General features: G+C 40.2%; 1 protein-coding gene across 1 annotated transcript; it reads left to right on the top strand.

Moving 5' to 3' along the window:
• The first annotated feature begins 1,133 nt into the window (after nt 1-1,133).
• Nucleotides 1,134-26,868, top strand: dcp1b (decapping mRNA 1B). The gene is made up of 9 exons (XM_042335423.1): nt 1,134-1,403; nt 9,140-9,180; nt 10,171-10,298; nt 17,780-17,846; nt 18,753-18,870; nt 20,445-20,585; nt 21,381-22,235; nt 23,777-24,037; nt 26,477-26,868. Exons 1-9 carry the CDS (start codon nt 1,134-1,136, stop codon nt 26,555-26,557), a joined length of 1,962 nt encoding a protein of 653 aa, XP_042191357.1. The 3' UTR covers nt 26,558-26,868.
• The last annotated feature ends 358 nt before the right edge of the window (nt 26,869-27,226 follow it).

A 27,226-nucleotide genomic window follows, 5' to 3' on the forward strand; every position in this document is an offset into this window, starting at 1 on the left:
CTGTGTGTATGTGTGTGTGTGTGGCTGTGTGTATGTGTATGTGTGTGTGTGTGGCTGTGTGTATGTGTATGTGTGTGTGTGTGTGGCTGTGTGTTCAGTGTGTGTGTGTGTGGCTGTGTGTGTGTGTGGCTGTGTGTTCAGTGTGTGTGTGGCTGTGTGTATGTGTGTGTGGCTGTGTGTATGTGTGTGTGTGTGGCTGTGTGTATGTGTGTGTGTGTGTGTATGTGGCTGTGTGTGTGTGTGTATGTGTGGCTGTGTGTATGTATGTGTGTGTGTATGTGTGTGTGTGTGTGGCTGTGTGTGGCTGTGTGTATGTGTGTGTATGTGTGTGTGGCTGTGTGTTCAGTGTGTGTGTGGCTGTGTATGTGTGTATGTGTGTGTGTGGCTGTGTATGTGTGTGTTTGGCTGTGTGTGTGTGTGGCTGTGTGTGTGTGGCTGTGTGTGTGTATGTGTGTGTGTGTGTGGCTGTGTGTGTGTATGTGTGTGTGTGTGTTCAGTGTGTGTGTGTGTGTGTGTGTGTATGTGTGTGGTTGTGTGTTCAGTGTGTGGTGTGTGTGTGGCTGTGTGTGTGTGTGTGTGTGTGGCTGTGTGTGTGTGTGTGTATGTGTTTTTGTGTGTGTGTGTGGCTGTGTGTGTGTATGTGTGTGTGGCTGTGTGTGTGTGTGTATGTGTGTGTGTATGTGTGTGTGTGTGTATGTGTGTGTGTATGTGGTGTGGTGTGTGTGTGTTGTGGTGTGTGTGTGTATGTGTGTGTGTGTGTGTGTGGTGTGTGTGTGTGTGTATGTGTGTGTGTGTGTGTGGCTGTGTGTTTGTGTGTGTGTGGCTGTGTGTTCAGTGTGTGTGTGTGTGTGTGGCTGTGTGTGTCAGTGTGTGTGTGTGTGTGGCTGTGTGTTCAGTGTGTGTGTGTGGCTGTGTGTTCAGTGTGTGGCTGTGTGTGTGTGTGTGTGTGTGTGTGTGTGTGTGTGTGTGTGTGTGTGTGTGTGGCTGTGTGTGTGTGTGTGTGTGTGTGTGTGTGTGGGGCTGTGCTGTCTGTCTGCAGTGCTGCTCGATGTCTCTGTGGGCGGCTCTGTGGCCTTGTCTGTGCTGGGCTCGATGTCTCTGGGCGCTGCTGCCCGGCCTGGCTGCTGTGGGTGATGGCGGCGGCGCGGGGCGGGGGCGGGGGCTGGGGGTCAGTCTGGCGGCGCGGGGGCTGGGGGTCAGTCTGGCGGCGCGGGGCGGGGGCGGGGCTGGGGGTCAGTCTGGCGGCGCGGGGCGGGGGGCGGGGGCTGGGGGTCAGTCTGGCGGCGCGGGGGTTGGGGATCAGTTTGGCGGCGCTGCAGAGGCGCGATCCCTACATCTGCAACATCGTGGACGTGGCGAGTCAGGTCGCGCTTTACACTTTCAGTCACAAAGCCAACGAGTGGGTGAGTTCATGAACCGAAGGGAATCGCCGTAAAAGTGGGGGTTCAAACGGATCAAACTGCGCCACTGTCGCTGATGAGGGGGAGGGCGACCCCGGAGGGGGGGGGACCTCGGAGGGGGTGGACCCCGGAGGGGGAGGGGGACCCCGGAGGGGGAGGGGGACCCCGGAGGGGGAGGGGGACCCCGGAGGTTGGGACCCGGACTCACTTGTGGCGTCGGGTTTTGTACGGTTTGAAATCTTTTTGCTGTGACAGTGCGGTGAGTGCGCTCTTCCTGTTTACCCCCCGACAGACAGGACGAGACCTGAGGCGAGTTTCCTTTACTCCCCCCTCACACCCACACACACACACCCCCCACCACACACCACACCCCACACACACACCCCACACACACCCCACACACACACCCACCAACCCCCCCCCACCCCCACCCCACCACACACCCCCCCACACACACACCCCCCCACACACACACACCACACACCCCCCAACACCCCCCCACACCCCCACCCCCACCCCCCCCCACACCCCACCCCACACACACCCCCACACACACCCACACACACCCCCACACACACACCCCACACACACACCCCACACACCCACCCACACCCCCCCCCCACACCCCCCCCCACACCCCCCACACCCCCACCCCCACACACACACCCCCACACACACACCCACACACACCCCACCCACATACACACCCACACACACACCCCCCCCACACACACACACCCCACACACCCACCCACACCCCCCCCCCACACCCCCCCCACACCCCACCCCACACCCCCCCCCACACCCCCACCCCCCCACACACACACCCACACACACCCCACCCACAACACACCCACACACACACACCCACCCACCCCCACACACACACACACCCACACACACCCCCCCCCCCACACACACCCACACACACCCACACACCCCCACACACACACACACCCCCACACCCCCCCACACACACCCCCCACACACACACACCCCACACACCCCCCCCACACACACACACCCCCGCCCCCCCCCACACACCCTCACACACACACACCCTCACACACACACACCTGTGTTTACACCTCGGCAGTAAGTGGGAACTCAGTTGTTATGGCCCTCCTCCTCCCCCCCTCCTCCCCCGATGTGAAAGGCGCTTTACAAATGTAATTTTGTTCTTGTTGTTGTTCGTCAATTAGCGGATCGCTTTTCTGGGGTAATCCTTCAAAAAAAATTGATAATTTGGTCACTCAACAACCCACAACCGTCTGTGGTTCGCTTGCTGTGCGCCATTGGCTGCCGCGTTTTGACCACCGAAATATACAGTCAATTCGTTTCGCAGTATATTCTGTGAAGCGCTTTGAGACGTCTCGACAAAGTGATGAAGTGCTGTATCAAATATACAAATTATTATTGACGTTGGTGTTAGGCACATTGAGCAGCACTAGACACGGGCAGCACAGTCACCAAACACACTCACTGTTCAATCCTGTTTTGAAAGATTTATCAAACCTATGGGACCTAAGGTGAAACAAAGTGTGTATATGTGTTTCAACAGATGTTGGATCATTATAATGATTCACAACCCCTCATTTCATTCCTTCGGGCGCTGGCAGCATCAGTATCAGTCTCCATGGCTGCACACACACCTCACTAAGCCAGTCAGGAACTTGGGTGTCTTGTTTGACCCTGAACTGTCCTTTCTCCCCCACATCCGTGCCATGACCGGCACTGCCTACCACCACCTCCACAACATTGCCAGACTCCGCCACTGCCTCACCCCTCAGGCTGCCGAAACCCTCACCCACGCATTCGCTACATCAAGGCTCAATTATGGAAATTCCCCTCCTCATCGGCCTTCCCAACTCTTCCCCACACAAGCTGCAGATCATCCAAAACTCTGCAGCTCGTGTACTCTCACGCACCAGGCTCCGTGACCCCATCACTCCCACCCTCGCCCGACTCCACTGGCTCCCCATCTCCCAGAGGATCGAATTCAAGATCCTCGTCCTCACTTTCAAGGCCATCCATGGCTTTGCCCCCTCCTACCTCTCTGACCTGCTGAATCCCTCCCAACCTGCCTGTTCCCTCCGTTCAGCGAGCTCCGGTCTGCTCCATGTCTTGCGCCCGACCCGCCCTGCCATCGGTGGCTGAGCTTTCAGCCTCTCTGCCCCCACATTCTGGAACTCCATCCCACAGTCCCTTCACCTCGCTTCCTCCCTTGCCTCCTTCAAGGCCAGTCTCAAGATCCTCCTCTTTGATTGTGCCTTCGGACGCCCTCCCACTTCTCTGCCTTCTCTCACCCCTACACCACCCCTCCCCCACCCTCGGGTCCTGACCTCTGACTGTCCAGTGCCTTGGGACATTCTCCCGAAGTGAAAGACGCTCTATAAATGTAATTCTGTTGCTGTTGTTCCATCCTCTGGGGCTGCTTTGCAATTCTTAAAAGTGGCACTCACTGCTTTCATTCAAAAATTTGGGTGAACTTTTTAAATATTTGTTGAATGTAGCAACACACACCACGTTATCTGTAATTGATGAAAATAACTAATTGATGTATTTCTCAAACATCTTTTTGAAAAGTAATTATTTTAGAATCAATGCTAGAAACTTTTGTCTGTGCCATGAAAATAATGAAGCAAATGCCAATTCTCCCACAATATTTAGGACTTAAAAAGTTTACTTTAAAAAATGCTCCATTTCAAGAGGTTATTAAACTTTGAACTAATGATAATATACTGCACTTCAACTACTCACCCATTTGGTCATTGCTATGAACACGATCTACTTGATACGGTTAATTGTTTGGGAATTTGGTATTACCCTCCCTATTCACCTTGAGAAGGCAGTATTAGTTTGTCTGTACTCCAGATACTTAAAGTTGGGAAATTGAAAATTTTTAATTATTAAAAATATATATTTTAAAATAAATCTGTGAAGGAAAGAATATGGTTGCAATAAAATTCTATTCTGGAACACTACCAGTAAAGCAGTTTTATAGTGGGCACCACCAGGAACAGAGGAAAACAAAGAAAATTAGAGTAGGCCAAAACAGTGCTTAGAAGCAGAGTTGCTGCTTCATAGTCCCACAGAAATGAGTAAAGATTTTAGATTACAATTTATCACTGCTGCTGGAAAATTTGCGAAACAGTCATGCATTGCTAGGTTTAGAATTGTATTTATAACAACTAGGATTAACTAATGGTAAATTGTTAATAATAGTGGTAGTGTTGCATCTGGAACATATCTAGTCCTGTTTTTGGTTCAAAAAGCTGAACTTGCATGTTCCTGTCTAATGTAACCTAACAGTTGACATGCATGCAACTGTACCTTGTTTATGTTTTACTCATGTATTGTAAACATTTTATTTTTAATACAAACTTTAGACATTTGTTTAAAATATTGATGGCTACAAAAAAAACTATTAGGAAGATTTGAAGAAAAATCACTATGGAAGCATTGAATGGATATTTTGACATATTTTCTTACATCAGTTTTCTGTTTTGTAAATCTTTAGCATGGATGGTAATTTGGAATGAGAGTCGCCCACTTCCTTCAGTCCTGCTCAAATGTTGCTTCATGAAATGTGGTGCAATCTGTTCGTTCATGTTAGTGCCCTCTAAAAATCTAGATGAATTCTTCTGCACTCACTTCCTTTCAATCAGCTTGTTATGAAATCCACCTCTTACCCCTCGTGTTTATTTAAATTCTTAAAATAAATGTTTCTGTCTGATATTTATGCAACAAAATTCCATGTCCCAAGTTCTTTCCATTGAGAATGTACTTTATTTATTTAGTGTATATTTAAAAAATTACAAAATATGAGGCATTATAAAAAGGACCTGTTTTAGAAAGAGAGATTTGGTATCCCACAAATGTGCATGAACTGTTCAATATTTTGTTAATCTAGAAATCTGTAGATGTGATCAGCCTCGATGTCTTACATCTGGATTGGAAGGTTATTGGTTCAAGAACAATGTTGGGATTTCAGCATAACTGGCAAATTATAAGACTTGTAAACAAAATTTATATATTTTGCAAGTTTATCATTACTTCCACTGTAGCTGCATATATATGGCTTCCACAAACGGTATAAACTATGCATATTGTACTTTGCACATTTTTTAACAGGAGCATTGCTTAACCTTTAGACTGGTCACCTGCTCAGAAACACACTTCTGTAAATCAGATGAAGATTATATTATTATGTTGCCAAAGCAAATATTTTAATATCTACCTGGATTTTATGAACTGTTTACGCAGTTTTCTCCTATCTGAAATAACACCAACAACAAATTACACTTGTATAGCACCCTTCACATCGGAAAGACATCACAGGGCGTTGGACAATCAGGGGGTTTGGACCCAGGCTGGGAGTTGGGGTCAGAAGGGGAGGAGGGCAAGGGGGACGAAGGCAAGAACTCCATCCCACATTCCCTTCGCCTAGTTCCCTCCCTTACCTCCTTCAAGTCACATCTCAAGACCCTCCTCTTCGGCCGTGCCTTTGGCCACCCTCCATGATCCCTACCCCCCTGCTCGAGTCCAAATCCTGACTGTCCAGTGCCTTGGGATATTCTCCTGACGTGAAAGGTGTAACTTTGTATTTGTATTCTTGTTGGCTTCTTTTGTGCATAACATAAAATAGTCAATCAAATTTTAATTTTGAATGTATTGTACTTGATACACAAACCAACCAAATATTGTTCTTTATTTGAAATTCTGGCAAATGACTGTAATAAGGAAAATAATTTTATCTGTTTAAAGATAAATAATTGCATTGTCCATTTCTAGATAATGGTTTGGGGGAAGAACTAAAACACACATGTATATATAGAAGTTGTGGGCTGACCAAGTTTTATGAGGGCTATGTAAAAGCTTTTGCTACAAACTTAGTTGTCCACTGACTTTTTGTGTCTTCCATACTACAGTGGTTTTAAACGAATGTTGTAACGTCCTGAAGTGGTAGAAGCCCTGACACTTTTTAGGTATTAACATGGTATGTGTCAGTGATAGAAAGAAGCCATAACACTATAAAATATTATTCTATTTTGGGGGGAGGAGAGAGTTTTTTAAGGGCTCTCAGTCTAGGCTGACACTTCAGTGCAGGGCAGGTGGGGCGCTTTGGAGGAAACATAAAACTGTGTGCCGGGGCAGGTGGAAGTTTTAGACGTCAGGACACTATTCAAAAATAGAAGGGAGTTTCTCCCGGCATCCTGGCTAATAATCCCCCAGGTAAATTTGGCTACTCATTTCATGGCTGTTGTGGAACATTGTTGTGTGCAAATTGCCAGCTATGTTCCCCTAAGAATACAGAGTCACAAGACATCATAGCAAAATTCTGGGAAGTGCTTTGAGACATTTAACAACACAATGAGGCTCTGTATCAACTGCAAGGATTATTATTGTTTTTAATGCAGCATTTGGCTGTCACATTAATGTGTTTTGTTCCTTCCATTGTACAATGGCAAGACAAGACACACCACTTACAAGCAAAATGTATTATCAAGACTATTGGTCTAAAAAAAACCAACGAACTGTATGGTGCCCCATAATGTAGCTTGGTTCTGACTGCACCATTTTCTGCGCTGGCTATTGCTGATTTTTTCCTAGTGCGCTGGGAAGTGCATGAGATCTTCTCAATTCCCTGCTCTCTTTGAGGAAACACCCAGACACTGTGTGTCATTGATCTTTTAATCATTGTAGATTCTAATATCTTAAATGGTGAACATGCAGGCACTGTAATATGAATGGCCTAATTTGCATATCCAACTAATTGAAGGAATATAGGTCAGATGGATTTAGGCTTCTTATTGAAAACTAAAACGTTTGGTGGAAATGCCAGAATTTAAAGTATCTCAGTTTCACACAAGATTATTAGATCTATGATAATCTTGAACCCATCATCGTACATTAGATAATCAAAGCCAGACTGAGTTCCATGTTCCACGAATGACACTTATGCATGAAAATTCCTGTGTTTGGAATGGAATGCATCCTGCTTATCTAATTTGGAGAGTGTTAGCCATAGATTGGCAAAAAACAAGGCTGGGAGTACTACTGGAGTTTAACCACATAGCTTGCCACTGCTTATCTAGCTAGGACCACCCTACCTATTACGGCTTTACCTTGCAAGGTTAATAGAAGCTGAATGGGAAGAATCCCTGCCCCCGCGCCCCCCAAAGTATTGAAATATGAGAAGTAGGAATGCAATGCTATATCATTAATTATGATAGTAGTAAACCTTGCAAATCCTTATATTTAGTTTGGCGCCTTTCACACGAGAAGGACATCCCAAAGCCCATCACAGCTGTAAAATGCAGTGATTTTGCAGTGAGTAATTCATGATATATGATATGATGAACAATTAGTAGACAAAGATATTCATCAGAATGGAGGAGAGTTTTCATGACAATTACTTTTTTTTAAAACATGTCTTTCAATTCTTAAATAAATTGATTTAACCTTGACAAATAAAGCAGTGATGCAGTGCATTTTCAGTTTTCCTATTTTTTGCTTTTAGTAATCTTTCTTGATGAATTATGTCATTTTAGTGGAAAGAAAATGGGATTTTAGACATCTCACTGGGCTAATGAATAAATACCATATAAATGCATTGCTTGATGATATACTAGTCCAGAAAGGTCTCTGGTCTGTGCTGAGTTAAAATAAATGTAGCCGGTGAAATCATTGGGTACTAAAGTTGCCCCACCATCCTTGGACAAGGGAATGTGAAAAATCAATTCAGAAATTGAGTGCTCCTTATAATATAAAGTAAGTGTACATTTGATATGGTGCTTTTCACATCAGGAGGATGTTTCATACTGCTTCACAGGATGTTACTGTAGTGTAATGACTATTTTGAATAGCAATTGACTGCCGCGTTTCGCCCACAAATATACGGTCAATTCACTTTACAGCATATTCTGTGAAGCGCTTTGAGACGTCTAGAAGACATGAGAAGTGCTATATCAAATGCAAGGATTATTATTATTATTTTGTAGGCTCTGTGCAGTGGCTTATGTTGGAACGTGTGTAGATGAGATCAGAATGCAAGGTGTTGATTGTGATGTTCCCCATAATAACATTTCCTGCTAATGCTCACTTTATAGTTTATGCCTGCACTTTACATACCATTGGTTTGTGTTTTAATAGACACTCCTGACGTGAACTCACTGACAAAACACTAAACTGAGCTCTTATATTAAATAGATATTACAAGTAGATAGGTATTGGTTAAGCTGGTTTTTACTTTTTTAAAAAGTTTTTTTTTCTTCTGCTTCCATATGCTACAGACTGTTTCTGTCTTGGCTCTGTTTTTAGGTAGTGCTTTGTTCCATTTCCCCTCTGTTAAGTTACCAACATTTAAATTATTTTAACAGTGAAGGGTATGGCATTGATTTATAATAATAATCCTTGCATTTGGTATAGCGCTTTTCACATCTTCTAGATGTGAAAAGCTTTGGTTTATTCAATTTAGCTTAGTTTATTTCAATCCGTCCCCTAGAGACCAATTTCTTGCCTGTGGGGAGAATTCTGGTTAACCATTCTGGCACAGCATACCATACTGGTATACTAACCCCAAATTCTTTTAAAAGTATAAGACATTATCTTGTGGGATATTTGCAAGTACATAGTAAATTTGTACTGGATTTCTATGACTTTCATGTACAACACAATGCCAATTGATATATTTGTTTCATGTTGAAGGCTATATGAATTTTCCTTTTTAATCACAGGAGAAGACCGATGTCGAGGGCACCCTATTTGTTTACACAAGGTATGGATAGTAGATCATAAATTGATGGTTTGCATTTTAGATGTCATTTTTCATTTTGTGTCAATGTAAAAATTTGTATATATTCAAGAAGTGATTATAGCAAAAAGATGAGGGATTTTTTTTGTACCTCATAATGATCAATTCTGAAATAGCATTGACCAAGGTCAGAAAAAAAACGCTTAAGTGCCCACCTAACCAAGGATTGATGCATGATTTTAAGAGGGTGAGAAATACATATACAGTATGTTAAAAAGCCGAGCTATAAAACTGCCCAAATATATAAATAGATATAGCTTAAAATACACTATGCATTTTTAGTATTTGAATGGGTGTTTGGCCACATATTAAAAGTAAACTTCAATAACCATTATAAACTTATTACTATTGGTGTATTGTTTCACTCATGACTGACTAAGGATATTAAAGAAAACATCTTAAATGAATTTGCTTTGAGGTCTCAGGATGCCAATTTATTTGCTCATCTGCAGAAGTATAGTACTTGATAGAGGGGTTGTGCTTAAATAAGATTTTAATATACTTTATGAACACTTTCATTTATAGAAATACAATCTTAAAGATTGAAGCGAATGAAACATTCAATGCTAGTTTGTGTGGGTATTGATTTTAATTTGACTTTCAGTATACTGTTTTAGTATCAGTGGTAAAAGGTATAAGAATATTATCTTCAGATTTATCAGGTCTTATTGGTCTTTTGAAATACATTAACAACAACATTATGGATTAACAATACATTAATAATAGCTTTTGTTACTGATTCCATTCAAAGGTGCATGTATATCCAGTAACTGAAGACCATGTTACTTCTGTGTCTGTATTTATTGAAAGTATGGGTATTGACTCTTAAGGTGTTAAATGCTTGTTTTATTTAATTATTGCAGAATGTGTTTTTCCAGTACAAGATACTTAGCATTTTTTGTTTTCTTTCCTTCGCAGCTATTCTCATCTACTATTCCCCACTTTTTGTTCCAGGTCTGCTTCTCCGAGACATGGGTTTACCATCATGAACAGACTGAGCGTAGAAAATAGAACTGAGCCAATCACTAAGGATCTGGACTTTCAGTTGCAAGATCCTTTCCTACTCTACAGAAATGCACGATGTAAGAGTTGGAGGGATTTCTACCTCCTTTTTTATTGTGGCTACACAAAGCTAAAAAATTATGTTCCATAATTTGGCCATTTCTATATTTTAGACTTCTATAAGCTTTGTGTTACAATTGTGATTTTATACTACTGGTACTTAAGTCAATTTAATTACTACTGATGCAATCGAATTTTAATCAAAATAGAATTATACAAAGTGGTTGGCATCATTTAGAATAACTGTGGTAGATATTATTGCTGCAGAAAAATGTTTAGGCACCTAGGAAATCAACTTCTTGGTGCTGCATACAAATTGACTGCCTCATTTGATGATAAAACACACAGTGACTGTACTTACAGTATATCCTGTGGATCACTTTGGACTACCCTCCTGACGTTAAAAGATGCATACCAAATAAGTACAATATTATTATAATCGTAAAGGGAATTCAATGTAAAATTAGTTTACAGCAGCATGATTATTATCAGATACACAACGTATTTGGAAGTTTATCATCCAATTCACCCCTACTAAAATAACAGTAGTGAAATTCAGAAAATTGTCACAACAAAGTTGCCTGACAATCGGGTATATCTTCCAGCCTCCCTTTATTTTGACAATAAACTTTCAAAGATTTTGCACATGCATGGCTCATCTTAACCACCCTTTATGCAAAAATATACTTTTCACACTTTGTTCATCACTACAAAGTATGATTGCACTCCATACCACGTTTTTTAAAAAAAATCTGGATAGAAGGTTTATAAGCAAATCAGAAATTTATAAGATCGGAAAATAATAATAGTCCTTGCATTTGATAAAGCGCCTTATCACATCTTCGAGACGTCTCAAAGTGCTTCACAGGATATACAGTAAAGTGAATGGACTATACGTTCTGTAGGCGAAAGGCGGCAGCCAATTGCGTGCATCAGCGTCCCAGTCATGGAATGAGTGACCAATTTTTTTTAAGGAATTATTACCGCCGGAAAGCGATCCGCCAATCAATTAACAACCGGGTTTATACTTAACTGCTAGGTAAACAGAGGCATGTGGAGTAAGGAAACTTGCCCAACATTTCGCACTGCTGGGAATCGAACCCAGGTCTCTTGCTTGCAAGGCGAGTGCTCTAACCACTGAGCTACAAGACACCACGAAAAGAAAGATCATTTGAATCAATTTCAAAATAGCTAATTAGTTCTACGTTAAACCCTCAAAATGTATTGTTTTTCAAAATTGCAGTTCCATTTTAAACAGAGAGTTCACAGTGCTACGTTTGCTGATTTTCTTTGCTAAGAAAAGAGCTGAAGGTCGCACTCATGTAGCACATTAGCGTACTAATGATCTGTCATAGAATGGCATGATCAGGAGACGCATCTGCAAGTTTGCCACAGAGATTTCCTGATCTCGCTTGGACCTTTGTTGGAAAGTTGCAGAGTGCCACAAGCAATGAAAATTAAAGGCCAGGTTAATTAGGGATTTATTCAAACATATTTTACAATGGTGGATGCATGTAAAAGAGCAAAGTAAAAATGATTTGCAACTGGGAAAACTAATGTAATATAATGATCATACCAGTTGAGAAATGTACTTCAAATATTTTCAGCCAATCTGCAATGAACAGGTCTTTTCAGTAACTGACAAAGGCTTTTATTTCCCAACTAGTTAGGCGTTCTGCACACTGTGAAAGAAATTCCCCTTTGTTTGCAAATACAGTAAACTGCTGATAGCTTGTTACTCCAAGGGAAAAGGGCCCAGTGACGATCTATACAGAGTAGCGAGTTAGGCATAAATAAACGCAGCTGGGATATTGACAGCATGATGACTTAAATGGTAGTGACAAGTTAAGGCAGGGTCGAGTTATCAGGAGTTTACTGTTTTAATGAATTTTGCAATTCCTTAATTTTACCTTAAAACAAATCTTGAGTTGTACTCTGAGAAACAAGCGAATGACGCAAACTGTACACTATCTTCCTCACTGGATGGTAGAACCTTCACTAATATATATTTATAGCTTATATTTTTTTGCTTAAAAATTAGCTGAAAATATTAACCAAATTAGACAATAGTCTGTTGTAGCATTATTGGAAACACATCCACCTTTGATTTTGTTTTAGCTTTGCTCTTTATAAACTGCCATTTACCTTTGTTTGCCTAATTTTCTTCCATCAAATCACCTTGACCATATCTGAGTGGTCAAGCTTGAATACTGTCAAGTCAGTCAAGTCAAGGGACTGATCAAGAATAAACATTTTTGTTTCTCTTTCCGACTCCTGTGGCAAGATCCCCAGTTTCTCATTGGTTTCTAATTTTAAGAAAATCTAAAGTTTGACCCCTCTCGAGAGGGGTGATTGGTGGAGGAAAAAAATCAAAGATCAAATATTGGAGAATGAACTGGTATAACCCCATACCAACCTTTTACTGCCTTTTGTTTCAGTTTACTGTTTATACACTACAACCTCTTCATTTCTTTTCAAAATTCTATCTCTGCATTTAACAGAGTGCTCCTGCAAAATGTCAGTTTGTAAAATAGTATTTTTCTAAGTACATTTGGGACATGATAGTGACACATAATGCAGACACCAATTAAAAACTGATTTGTGGAGGCACACTTGAGTTTTCTGAAGGCTTGTTCTTTTTCAGAGATTATAAATAGGTTAAGGAAAGCAGTTAAGAATTACATTAGATATGTGGCTCCACTAGCTACGTGTTTGCTGTCTCCTCACCTTTTATAGTCAAAGGAAGCTTTGGCTGTGCAAGGATGCATATAGATCAGTCTGTAACCTGACTACTGAAAGTGTCCTGCCAACACTGTGTTCTAAAAAACCATAAGATAAGATAAAGAACTCAATGTGGAAAAGAACATGGATGGTAATTGGCTTTGCACAACTTAATGCAGGATTTACAACACTGGATTTGAAAGTGCTTTGCAATTTTATCTTTACTTTAATTTTAATAGCAAAGTTAGAACTGTGCTCCAAACTTCAAAGGGAAAACATGTTTTTTCTTGACATCTTTGTGATGTTTAACCACCCTAGCAACATTTAATAGACTTTTTTTCAATACAAAATGTCTCATTTTACCAACCAATAAATAGGTTGTATTCAGAGGCTTGAACTAGCTTTTAGGGCACTGCATTTTTTCAGATCCTTGCAATAAGTCAGAGCAAATGTAATTACGTTGGCAGCCTATCGTTCTTTAGTACTGCAGCTGCAACAGGAAACAGTGCATTTAAATGTTGCTGTTCATGAATTTTTTAGATGAAATTTTAAAGAAAAGCAAAATATACCGATTTACTTCTTATGTATGTTTTGTTCTTAAATCTATGTTTTGCCACTTAATATCAGCTCTGCTGTACTGAAGAGACAAAAGGGAAATAGCTACACCAGTACATCGTCAGACTCCTATTTAGAGAACCTTTATCAATTGTACTTTGAAGTTGAACTCTCTCTAGCATTTTTATTCTGCAAATAGATTTGAGGAAGGTACCATAAAGAGAATACACATAGAAAACCCACTTTGGGACTTCAAGCTCTTAATCTGTGACTAACGTTTTTTAAACATTTTGTGTGCATTGCCCCCATTTCTGTTTTTTTCTCTCTCTCTTCAAGGCCTGGCCTCACAATCAACTTCTCTACCCCCGCCTGCCCCCATGGGAATTGAAAGTCTTATATTAACCTGAGAACAACTTTAGTAAACTTATAAGGAGAATGTAACTAGCTATGTTCTAGTCAAACAAATTGCATGTCAGTCATAGGTTCTTGTCAGCACTAATGCATTACTTATAGTAGACTTCAATATGTTAGTCAATAACAGTTAGTGGATCATCAGTGTAAAGTTAATCAACATATTGATCAATCTTTGCTCTTCATGTACAATGTTTGCATAACACAAAACAGAGTCTGGTATAGTTCTGTTAGTGGAGTAAAGTTCCTTCCACTCTGGCCTCATTATGTCCCTAAAACAAATTTCCTAAAAGCCTTATTCTTATCAGTGTTTTCAATTGTCCAAACATCGAGATTGACGGTTTATCATTCAGTTATTGTATAATTAAGAACTGATTGAGACTGCTTGAAAGTTAGAGATGGAAAACTCTCATCCCATTAGCTTGAATCGATAATAGAAATGAAACAACAGTATACACTTCAGAGGTAGAAGTAGCAATTTAGTGTCAGGAGTGAGAGTAAAGAATACATCAGAAAATTGTATATTCTGATCCAGTTAATCTTTTTTAAAATTTTAAATATGTTTGCCTGTTATTTTCCCTCCATGTGTTGTGGAATGCTCCGGGCTGCTGGCCATTAAATAATCACTGACTGAATTTGCATATCCCTTCTATCTTTATTGTAGTTGCCCAGATCCAAGAAAGAGAAGGTATGCGGAACAACTATGTTGTGAAAGCCAGCATATATTTTTATATGGGAAACAGATAGGAATATTCCAAATTAAGGTTTCATTTGTCTAAATGGGAGCCATTTACAATTCCTATCAGCTCACTATAGTTTTAACTGTATCTGACAAGACTATATTAAACAGAAGTCTACACAACTTAAGATCATTCACTGTATGTAGCACATTACACTGTTCTAAAATTGAACTTCAGCTGTTTTTCTGCAATAGGCTACATATGCTAAATTCAATTCAGTTATCAATGTACATTTAAAATAGGAACCACAATGGGAATTTATTTTTCAGCATTTGCTTTCAAATGTCAAATTAAAAAAAGTTGAGGTTTTGGAAACTTTCCTTTAACAAAATGTTGAACCTCTTTTTTGCTATGATGCAATGTGAGATTAATGTTGCATTGTTTACATCACAATCTTTGCGTCCCATGTGAGGTTTCTCTTTTTAAAACTGTTTATATACAGTAGAGCACGTCTAGCTATATTAAATCACTCTTATTTGGATGTAAATCCATTTAAAGTAATGAGCTTCCTATTTGAAAAAACTTTTATCTCTTAACTGCAATGAAAATGAAACTTGCTAATTTCCTGTTCAAAAAATATTTCAAACATTTTTTAATGTCTGAATTTTATTTTTTATGAAAAATGTGTAGTATGATTTACAGGAAAAAGAGTAGGAAATACCAATGCTCGGATATTTTAAAAGCTTAGATTTAGAAATTTGATCTTGGATGAAATCGTAGAACAACAAATATTTTTTATGGTTTAACATTTTGACAGGTCAATTTAAACTTCTTTTCTGTTTATTTATTATTACTTTAAAAATTCTAACATGCAAGTACACTGGATTGCTGATCTAATTCATTCAAGAAACTGCACAATGGAACAACATCTTACCTCCAGGACACACATAGAAACAGTTCAACTGAATTTCCTTTACTGTTACACCTTTGTACTTGGAATCCATTATTTGTGGTGGCTGGTTGGACAGTTGGACAGGCATTCCTTGTTGAAGAGCTCTTTGAAACATTTTATTTTCCAAGATATTAGTTATATTCTTATTTAAAAATATATAATTCAGTTGTGTGTTAAACGGGTGTCTGTGGTTTGGTTCTGTTCATACATTCTTTACTCAGAAATACTGCTCTTCAGCCTAACAAGGAACGTGCTGTGGGTAAGCATTCCCATTAATTGCTCTCCTGATAGGTTCCCCAGAGATGAGTGAGTTTGGTGGCTGTAAGGGCTGTCATTCACCACTCCAGAGAATTACGTTGTGGCCTGCTCTTTTGCATCACCATTGACATTTTGATATGGAGCCTTCATCTCATTGAGAGGAAAGAAGATAAAAGCTTCTGCAATGTCTGAATTGCAAGCCAACTAAGATTATAACATTTTCCAACAATTCATGTTACAATCTTGTGATGAATGGTTGAAGAATTCTCTACATTTCCAATCCAATTAGTGCAGGAGGGAGAGAGGAAGAGCAATTAAATTGCAATAGGAAAAATATACTGGATCCTCTATAAAGCTGTCTTCTAAAGCCATAGAAAGATGTTTTGATTGTATTTTTAGGTTGCCATTGAAGTAAGTGTAAGCAGTTCCTAGAGTCGTTTAGATATTTGTTCTTTTAGCAAGCTATTAAACTAAATCTTATATACTAATAAAACGACAATGTATGTCTGCGCTTCAAGAAGGATCTCAATAACCGATTGACGTAGAGACATGATTTATATCTCACCGGAGAGGTCTTGTACTGGGAGTGACATGGGCATATTTTTGGGTATCTCCTATCGTTCATGAGTTATTTTCAGTTTTGCGTTTTTCACCATAGTTACACCAGGCAGCCGCCGAGTCAAAGTGGTGCTGTGGCATCGGGCGTCACAGAGCACCTACGTATGTACGCACATACTGCAGTTACACCTGAAGGCTGCGCCGATTGACTGTGACGCTGTGGCATCCTGTGTCACAGAGCACGCACGAAGCCAAGCGGCGGGAACACAATAAAGAATGCAAATGAAGCTAAGCCGTGTCAACAACAACAAAATTACATTTCAAAAATGCAGAGTTCTCCCAAAAGGAGTTCTCCCACAGAGTATAGATAAAGATGAGTTGTCTGTCTTGTGTGTCAATCTGTATTCCATATTGGATCCTTTGGTTGCAAGCAAAGCTGCAATGTCTACAGCTAGTATAATATATAGCCAATGACATCAAGTTGTCTCAAAGCTATTAAACGACATTTAATATATTGCCTATAATTTCAAAATGTCTCCAAGCGCTTCACAGGTAATTGCTGTCAAGTGCAGCAACTGTGTAATTGTACACAAACACAGCAGCAATTTGGCACAAAACTTTTCTGAACATGAAGTGAATGACCAATTTATTTAGACTGGGAGAAACCACTTTATCTTTTGAATGTATCCTCTGCTTGTCAGATTTAAATACTGTACTTAGACGAGAGGAATAGCAAAGACTATGTTTTATTCCTACTACATATTGTGATGCCTGAAAGCATTCTGATGCTTGAAATCAACACTGGTGTACTAATCTCAGTTGAACACATTTAGTAACAGACCGGTGAGAGTAAAACAGCAGGATACACTCTCGTGCAGCAAATAGCTGTAGCAAATTTCTGTGTGTTATACCTACTAAGTTATGTACAGTGTTAATGTTGATTGTGTTTATTACTGCACCTCAGTGACTTCTGTCAGCTAATGATTGATTTTGAGTCCATATTTGCAACTGTATCAAATAATAATAATATAATTTATAAATCTTAGTTATTGAGCTAGGTAATATTGTTCTTGCCATACCCCTAAGGAGCTTGTATAAGACAGTACTTGAAGTTAAGCTGCATTTTGATAGTTGTTTTATGGTAATGAATGTATTCCAAAAAAAACTTTAGAATCTTTGCTTTCTTGATATGGTGTAAAACTATTTTATTGAGTGCTATGTACAAATGTATTGCTTTACAGTACCCTTATGGCTTTCAGCCTTTTCAGTGTACAATTTAATCGTAACAAGTGAAAAGAGAAGTGTGGAAAAAGTAAGCTCGAACTTGTATATTGTTCAAAGCATTCTATTTATTTTCAATTTCCAGTGTCTATCTATGGGATCTGGTTCTATGATAAGGCAGAATGTCAGAGGATTGCAGAGCTTATGAAAAAGTAAGTAAATAGTTGTTTATTGTTCGATCATCTCCCAGTCCTGTAGCTCAGTGGTTAGAGCACTCGCTTTGCAAGTGAGAGACCTGAGTTCAATTCCAGGCAGAGGGCGAAACCTTGGACAAGTTTCCTTACTCCACACGTCTGATAATAATCCGTCAAGAAAAAAACCTAATAATATATTGGTCACTTCAATCCATGTCTGTTTGTGGTACGCACCTGTGCGCAATTGGCTGCCACGTTTCACCCACCAATACAGTCAATTCACTTAACAGTATATTCTGTGAAGCACTTTGAGACATCTAGAAGACATGAAAAGCGCTATATCAAATGCAAGGATTATTATTATTACTACTCATTCTTCTCATCCCTGCAATTTGCCATTGTGAGTTTCTGATCTCCCCAACGACTTTCTGGAGACAAGTCACTTCCCCTCAAGGAGAGAAGGAAATTCCAACACTTCAAAGGCCATTTTAAAGTGGCAGATGACTGGAGAACTGGTTATCTTCCCATTTAAAATGGGAGGAATGATGTGTTTGGGTAGGGAGAGGTTTTAAAAAGGTATGTAGGGAATGTTTAGTCTCAAAAATATGAATTTGAATTGGCATCTCAGGATTTCTGCAAGTGGCAGCTGAATAATATCTGAGCATTGAGAGTTGTGTGCTGGTCGTTTCGTCTGCATGATTTTTATGATCATCGTCACATAATAAAGCATCAGATTATTTATGAAAGAAAATCTCTGTGCTAATTTGTGAAAATAAACATTGTCTATTTGATTGTGCTTTCAGTCACCTTAAGCCCCCCACCACCTAATCAAGTGCCCAGCCAGCATAGTGAAGCACTGTATAAATATAAATTTTATTGCATTTTTTTTACACTGTAAACTTATCTAACTCTATTTTAACTCAGTTTAACTCACTTGGAGCAATGGAAAGCTCAGCAGGGTGGTGGATCACCACACTATGGTGAGAGCAAAGCTGTAGATATCTTACAAATGCTATCTAAAGCTGAACATGAATATAACAAGGTACGTGTAACTATCTAAATGCCTGGGTAATTGTAACAGGAGATCCCATAGCTTTTCAGTGACACGCCAGCAAAATCTTTTTCATGCCAAGTTTGAATTAAATGTTGAGCACTGATCAGTAAGACAGAGTAATATCAAGAGTTTGAGATCAGAAAGAGGAGTTACCTTGGTCTCGCTGAATGGTAGAATTTTGTTTTTGCCTTCTTAACATTACCATGAAATTGTACATGGATGATTGGAGTACTGAACATCTATTACCCGGGATCAATTCCCGAGCAGGGCAAAAATATGCTTCTGTTTACCTAGCAGTAAGTAGGAACCCGGTTGTTAATCGCTTGACAGACCGCTTTTCTGGGGTAATAATCCTTCAATCCACGTCTGTTTGTGGGTGACTGCTGTGCACATTTGGTGGTCGCGCTTCACTCACAAAATACACAGTCAATATATTGGTAAATACACTTTACAATATATTCTTTGAAGCGCTTTGGGGCATCACAACAATGTGAGAAGGCAATATATCAAATGCAGGGATTATTATTATTTTTAAATGCCAAACCAAGCAGTTATTATACTTTTGTACAAGAAGTGCTGTCTTGTTGATTAAAAAAAGTTTTATAATTTTTTTTGCCAATTATTTAATTTCAAACTTCTTATTTAGTGTACTGATTATTCTATGTGTTTCTCTTTGCTAGAAATATTTTTCAATTAATGGTTTGAATCCAAAGAAAAGCCACTACCATAGTATTGCAATAACTGGACAGAACATGACTTATTTAAAATTGACAAATATTAAACATTTATTTACGTAAAAGATGATGGTTGACTTGATTTTCGTTCGTGTTCTCTGTTTACAAGTGGAAGGGGTGTGTTGGCTCTGTTGAAACTCAACAATAGGTAACCATACCTGACTTTTAATGTACTGGACTCATCTCAATGGACTCATTTATTTTTGGCTCATTAAATACTAGAAAATAAAGTATGTAAATATTATAGTAGTTCATAGATTTTCCAAGTAGATTAACATCTCAAAATAAAATATTGTCTTAATTGGGATATTTCAGTATATCATTTAATTAGAAAATAGTCTAAGGATGTATCATCAACTATTGCATCGAAAGAGCAATTTGAGAAGAAACTAGAGCATTGCTTTAGAGGAAGACGCAAAATAAGTAACTTGTTTAGAAATTAATGATTTCTAATACTTAAGAGTCTGAGACATCCAATGTGATGGCACATGAGTTACCAAAGTGTTAATGGAATTGCCCCTCCGCATCCTTTGCTTAAAACATCATTCATTTACCTTCTAGGCACCATGGATGAACAATCTGGGTTTAGCCAGCTTGTTGTATTTAGCCTCCAGTTAACAACGCCACAAATAGCTCAGATAGGAGTTTACTTTGTGAAAACATTTAGAAGAGAATCTGTGCTTTCCAATTGCCTAATATAGCACTTCAGTTGAATAATTCATACTCATTTATTTTGATTAATTTAGTTTTAAAACTGGGACTAATGTATATAATTTAAATATGATATGAATATGAAATTATATTAAATATATTTCACTTTTGTTTCAGGTCAAACATTCCTCAGAACCAAAGCAGATAACTAGCTCCAGTCTGATTCATAACAGCTCAGTCCTGATCAAACCAATCCCAATTAAACCAACTGAGCTTGGGACAGATGCCCATTATCAAGAGGCACAGCGATCAGATAAGGTATACGGTTTAAGGCACAAAATAAATAATCAGATTGGTATTGAGTGACAATTTAACTGGCTTTTTTATTTTGCAGGATACCCCGTAGTTTGCAGAACAAATTTGCACCAGTTTTTAAATTATAAATGAAATCATTATGGTGTTTGTTGGAATATTTATTTATTTTCAGAATTTGAACAAAATCTTGGCAGCTTGATTATAATCGTCTTAACCTGTGTATATGCACATCACATAAATCAAAATTTCAATTATGTTAAGTTCTAATTATTTAGTTACAGTAACAATCCAGTTTTAGTTGCTTTATATTAATTTTTTTATGAATTTCAACGTTGCACTTTTAATACACTTGTGTGTCAGCCTGGCCCAGTGGTAACCATCTCCCCTCTTCCTCAGAAGGTTGTGGGTTTAAGCCCTGTGTTGGGACTTGGAATTGCATAGTCTTAAGTTGATGCGGTGCTGGGGAGGTGTTGCATTGTCGGAGGTACCATCTTTCGGATGAGTCGTTAAACCAGGGTCCCGTCTGCCTGTTCAGATGCCTGTTCATGGCACAATTCGGCTATGTTCTGGCCAATAGATCCCCCAAATAAAATTGGTCATTCACTCCATGGCTGTTTGTGGGACATCGCTGTGCAAAGACTGGCTGCCGCGTTTTTCCCACCAAAAATTGTTAATCCACTTTACAGTATATCCTGTGAAGCACTTTGAGTGTCTCGACAATGTGATAAGGCGCTATATCGAATGAGAGGATAATTATTATTATAGTTACAAAGCAAATTTGTTTCTCTTGTTTTTTAGAGTACAGAATTAGGAACAAAGCACTTGACATTGGCAGCCTTGTTTGGTACACAAGTGAAACCAATTTCGACTAATGTCCCAGCACAGGAACCAAAGAACAAAGTTTGTAGTCGACCAGGTGTGGTACGTTCTTTGTCCTATGATGAGCCCAGCAGATTGCCAAAGCAGGAGACTTCCCAACTTGAAGAAAGACAGCTTTGTCCTGCTATTCAGAAACTAATGGGCCGTGGAACTGATCTTCAGCCAGTGTCTGAGTTACCAGAAAATTGCCTGTGTGAAAATCAAATTGATCAACCTATGGAAGACTCTTTGACAGGACTATACCAAGTACAACCCTCTGTAGGCAATGTATCTACACAAAATCCTTTGAATGAATCCAGTTCTTTCTTTCCTAACAATACACACAAATTGCTTCAGAAGCTACAATGTACACAGGCACCACTTCTTACCCCAGGCCCTTCTGTGATACAGTCAGAACTTCTCTTAAGTAGGTCTCAGAAGGATTCTCAGATACAGTCTTTTCCTCAGACCCATCCCACCTATCTTAGCTCCAGCCTACAGTTTCAACCTAATCTACACAATATTCAATCTGTAGACCAGGCCAAGATGACTGTGGCCTCAAACACCTGCAGTAGCCCAGCACAGGTCTCTGGTATTATATCTCCACATGAATTACTTCAGAAGCTCCAAATAGTTCAACAGGAACAGCAGCTTCAGGCTGGGAACAAAATGACTATGGCAGCTAAGTTTTCAGCTCAGCCTTCAGTTGTCAGTCAGACCAATTCCTCAATCAAACCATTGGAATCCTGGACAGAGAAAACTGCCTGCTCAGAAAAACGGAACCCATTTTTCCAGGTAAGAAACTTATCAGAAGCATCAGTTCTAGATAACACATTGAGATCATAGTGAACATTTTTAAGGATTGCATTGAGGTCATTACAATTATTGATTGTAACTGGTTACAGAGAAAACTTTCAATCACTCAGCTATGAACCAGATGATAAGCATCAAAAAGTAAATCTGGCAACGTCTGAATGTCATTTGACAATCCATGCGCAGCACCATATATCATTAGAAGCAAACTAATGAGAGTCCCTGTTGGCACCCTGAAATCTAGTAATCTAGCGCATTCTGACTAAATAAATGAATTGTAATTAGTAATTGTAATGACCTCAATACAATTGTAGAGTTCTGTAGTTTAATGGTTAGAGCACTCATCTCGCAAGGGAGAGGACCTGGGTTTGATTCACGAGCATGGCAAAAAATGGCAAGTTTCCTTACTCCACACACCTCTGTTCACCTAGCAGTAAGTAGGAACCCAGTTGTTAGTCAATTGACGGATCGTTTTTCTGAAGGTAGTAAACCCTTCAAAAAAAATAATAACAATAAAAAAATTAAGCAATACCTTAAATTATCCAAACCTCAACATAAAATAGTTGAAAATAGTTTTTTTTAACCTAATCTTAAAACTATCACTATTAACATTTTTTATTTATAAGTATTTTTTATTTGCAGTGGTACTACATCAGTTTTAATTTGATTTTTTAAAAATAAAGTATTTAGTTAATTGTCTTTGTTGTTGTATTATTAAAATGTTATAATTATGTCCAGATGTGGATAGCTGAATATTTCCAGTCAGAAAATTACATCTTTTATTATATCTTTCGAAATCAGCCCTTTGAGTTCCTAAAGCAACTGTTATGCATTTTAACAGTTTTAATAAGTTATCTTCCTTATATTTTTGGTAAAAACCTAATATGTAGCTGTTCACATTTGCTGAACTTGTGAGTTTAATACTATGGATTGAAAAAAAGTGGGTTCATGTTTCATAATTTTTCATCTTTGATTTTTTCACTTAGAAATATATATTTAAAAATACTCAACTGAATATTGACTTGTGTTTGCATATTCCGAAGGTGAAGCAATGCATCAGAATTTAGAATGATTGCAATGTTGAAGTTGGGGAGCCTCAGGGAAGTCACTTCAGTGGATTCACTAACTAGAATTTGTTTGCCAGCTGTTGGTTTATATGGGTAAAGGTTTCTGGATTGTATATTACTCCATCCACTGGAATTTCCTCCTCTTCCCAGTGGTGTGCTTATAGCAAATGCAAAGCTATATGTAAGCAGCCTAATTATTTCTGACTATAATAGAAACATCGCAGGAGTGGGGCCTGAATGGGAAGAGTGAAAATTAAGTACATACAAGATAGGAGCAGAAATAACGGAAACTTTAAACAAGCACAAGATAAATAAATTGGAGTGATACTGTAGAATGACACTAGAAATTTACAAATGTTAGGTCAATCACAAACTTGTGAAGCAAGTGCCAGGGGCTTTATTTACTGTTGTCTCATGTTGGTATAGTTTTTAGCTTATAGTTTGTTTCTTAAATAGGTCATATCCCCACAACGCATTCCAGCTACAGTGGCATCATCTCTTCTGTCTCCCATGGTGTTCTCCAAGTCTGTAATGGGAAAGTCCAAGACCCTAGAAGCAGGTCCTCTACCATTTGCACAGTTGGACACCACTCAAGCTCCAAAGAGCCTGCTAGAGAGTCGTCTGCATCAACCTGCACAGATGGCAGAACTAACTAGTCATACATCAAATGTACTTACCAAGGTCCAGCTACAAGAAACCCTTTTGTACCTTTTGAAGGTGAGCATGAATTTTCAGATCCTTTAGACCTTTAGTTTAGACCTTTGCGGCAAGCTTCGTGGCTGATATTTCAAACAATTTTCTACCTTCAAAAGCTAGTCTTCTGTTGCCATTTGGATTTTATCCATACCTAGCTAATCATTTTTTAAAAATTGCTCACACTATTATGAAACTTGTTAATAAAAACAATCTGTGACTGTGTGTAAAAGGCGGTGCATTGTTCTTTTGTCAGATAAATCTCCCGATGTGAAAGGTGCTATACAAATTTGTTGTTGATTCTGGCTAATAATAACCCTTGCAGCAACAACAACAACTTGCGCTTATATAGCGCCCTCCACGCAGGGTAGCGTCTCAGCATGCTTGCTTAACAGTGGCGGAGCCTGATTCCGAGCCGGGGTGTGGGTGGGGAGGTGACCATAAGCACGGTCGAAAAAGGAAGGCTTTCAGGTGGGACTTGAAAAAGGGGAGAGGGGGGGCAAGGCGGAGGGATTGAGGGAGTGTGTTCCAGAGTTTTGGGCAAGGTGGCCGAAAGCGCGACCTCCAATGGTGGAGCAAAGGGTGCGAGGGACAAGCAGGAGGCCGGTGCCAGTTGAGTGGAGGCGCCGGGTGGTGGATTGGGGAGTGAGGAGATCGGAGGTGCCAGGGAGAATAGATTTGAACACGAGTAGGAGGATCTTGAAGCTGATCCATTTGGTGATGGGGAATCAGTGGAGCCTGGCCAGAACTTGTGTGGGGGGGTATGGAGTTAGGTCTGGGTACGTATACGGGCAGCAGAGTTCCAAACAAGCTGGATCTTTTGAATAGTGGAGCTGGGGACACGGGCGAGGAGTGCGTTTGAGTAATCCAGGCGTGAGGTGACAAACGCATGCACGAGGGTTTCAGCTGCATTTGGGGTAAAGTACGGTCGGAGGCGAGCGATGTGGAGGAAGGCAGTCCTGGTTAGGGACCAGATGTGGGGGAGCAAGGACAGCTGGAGGTCAAACCGAATGTCTAGGTTGCACACTGGTTCGTTCGGTAAGTGTGAGGGAGAGCCCAGGGAGGTTGAGGAATTCAGATCCACAGGAGTGAAGACGTTGATGGGAGCCAAGGAGTATGGCTTCCGTCTTGTCTACATTCAGCTGCAGGAGGTTTGCACTCATCCAGGCCCTGATGCTGCCAGACAAGCTGATAGAACATTGAGGGACCTGGAATTGGTACTGGAGGAAGCAAAGTAGATTTGTGTGTCATCCACATACGTGTGGAAGTTTACCCCGTATCTGCGGATGACATCACCCAGAGGGAGCATATAGATGGGGAAAAGAAGAGGGCCAAGGATGGAGCCCTGGGGTACCCCGCAGGTGACCGGACGGGGACGAGAGGAGAAACCATTTACCGAGATGAAGGGGGGGGCGGTTGGTTAAGTAGGACTTGAACCATGCGAGTGCGGTTCCACTAAAGTGGATGAGGTAGGCGAGGCGGTGGAGGAGGATGGTGTGGTCGACTGTGTCAAACATGGCAGAGAGATCCAGGAGGACAAGGAGGCAGAGGGAGCCCTGGTCACAGATAGAGAGAATGTTGTTTGTGACTTTGACAAGCTCTGTCTCTGTGCTGAGGGCAGGGTGAAAACCAGGCTGCAGGAGCTCCAGAAGGCAGTGGAGGGAGAGCTGTGACCGAAGGACTTTGGCAAGGAAGGGCAGGTTGGAAATGGGATGGTAGTGTAGAGGTTATAGGGATCGAGGATGGGAGTCATAACAGCGGTTTTCAGAGGGAGTGGAACAGAGCCTAAGGAGAGAGACTGGTTGACCATGTCGGCCAGCAGGGGGGAGAGGAGGGGGAGTTGAGTGACCAGCAGTTGGGTGGGGAGGGTTTTGAGGCAGCAGGTGATGAACTTCATGTGGGTGATTGCCGTTGAGAGGGAGGATGGACATATGGGGTCAAAGGAGTGTGAGGAGTGGGGAATGACAGGAGCCATGGCAGAGGGAGAAGGCGGTGTGGATGGTCTGGGTGGGTTAGAAGGGGACATGGGTGGGAAGACCATGCAGCCATGCGAATATTTTCAATCTCTGAGGCAAAGGACCTCTTCGCACTTGGGTGTTTTACGTGAGGATACTTCTGCAACCTTCTGACTCTGACGAAAGTGCCACTATTTAAGCCTGTTGGCATGAATGAGTGGAGTTACTGTACTTCCTAACAAACTATTTAGAGGTTTTTTACATACTTTTCTTATCTAAATGAAATCTGTTCAAAATGAGGGAAAAAAATTAGAAATGGGATAATGGCATTTGAGTTCTGTAAATCTATGCTTAGTTGTGCTTGTTACACATAATGGGTAAAGTATTTTTCCTTTTTGTTCCATTAGCATTTCTATTAAAAGATTTAAACTTTAATTGAATTTACTCCCTTGTTCTACAAACTAAATTTGGGATATTCTCTAATCATTACAATTTGTTCATATTTCAGAATGACCCTAACTTTTTGAATATCATCTATGAAGCCTATCTCACAGGTCAGGCAAACACTGCAGCAAAAAAGAAAACCTAAAAACTTTGGATACAAGTTATAAAAGCAACTTTTTTGGTGGGGATAATAATGTGGTGCATTACCACTAAAGGATATTCTCCATTTTATTTTCCAAGGAACTTTCATTTTCAAAATCTGTGTTGGCTTTGTTTGGAGCTATTTAACTGTGATTGCCTTCCACACTGGATGTATTTTATTGCTGGTGGGTTTATTTCAAGCCCTTGTTTAAGATGAATGTAACTGAAAAGACAATTGAGATTTCTGAAGAGTCTGTTTTTATCCAAAGACCACTTTTAATTCATGGCAGATTAATATTGTATTTTTTCATCATTCAATTAAAACAAAACAAAAAATGCCTGTTGTTTTTTTTCCCACAATCTGCTACCCGTTTACACATGCATGGTGTTTTGAATCAAAGTTTACTTGGCCAAATGAGAAGGTTTAGCATTAGCCTTTAATGACTGCCACTGTGTGGGGGCAGAACAAACAAATTTCAGTTATATAACACCTTTCATGTGAGGAAGACATCCCAAGGCACTGGACAGATGATGCTTTGCAGCCAAACTGGGGGTTGGATGCAAGAGGGGGCGGGGGACAAGAGGGTGTCAAGATACCTGAAGCCATGGTCAAAGGGTAAGGTCATGAGACTGACCTTGAAGAAGGGAAGGGAAGAGGTGAGAAGGGACTCTG

The sequence above is a fragment of the Callorhinchus milii genome, unplaced genomic scaffold (genome assembly GCF_018977255.1).
Source record: "Callorhinchus milii isolate IMCB2004 unplaced genomic scaffold, IMCB_Cmil_1.0 Scaffold5, whole genome shotgun sequence".
In the NCBI taxonomy this organism is placed as follows: Eukaryota; Metazoa; Chordata; class Chondrichthyes; order Chimaeriformes; family Callorhinchidae; genus Callorhinchus; species Callorhinchus milii.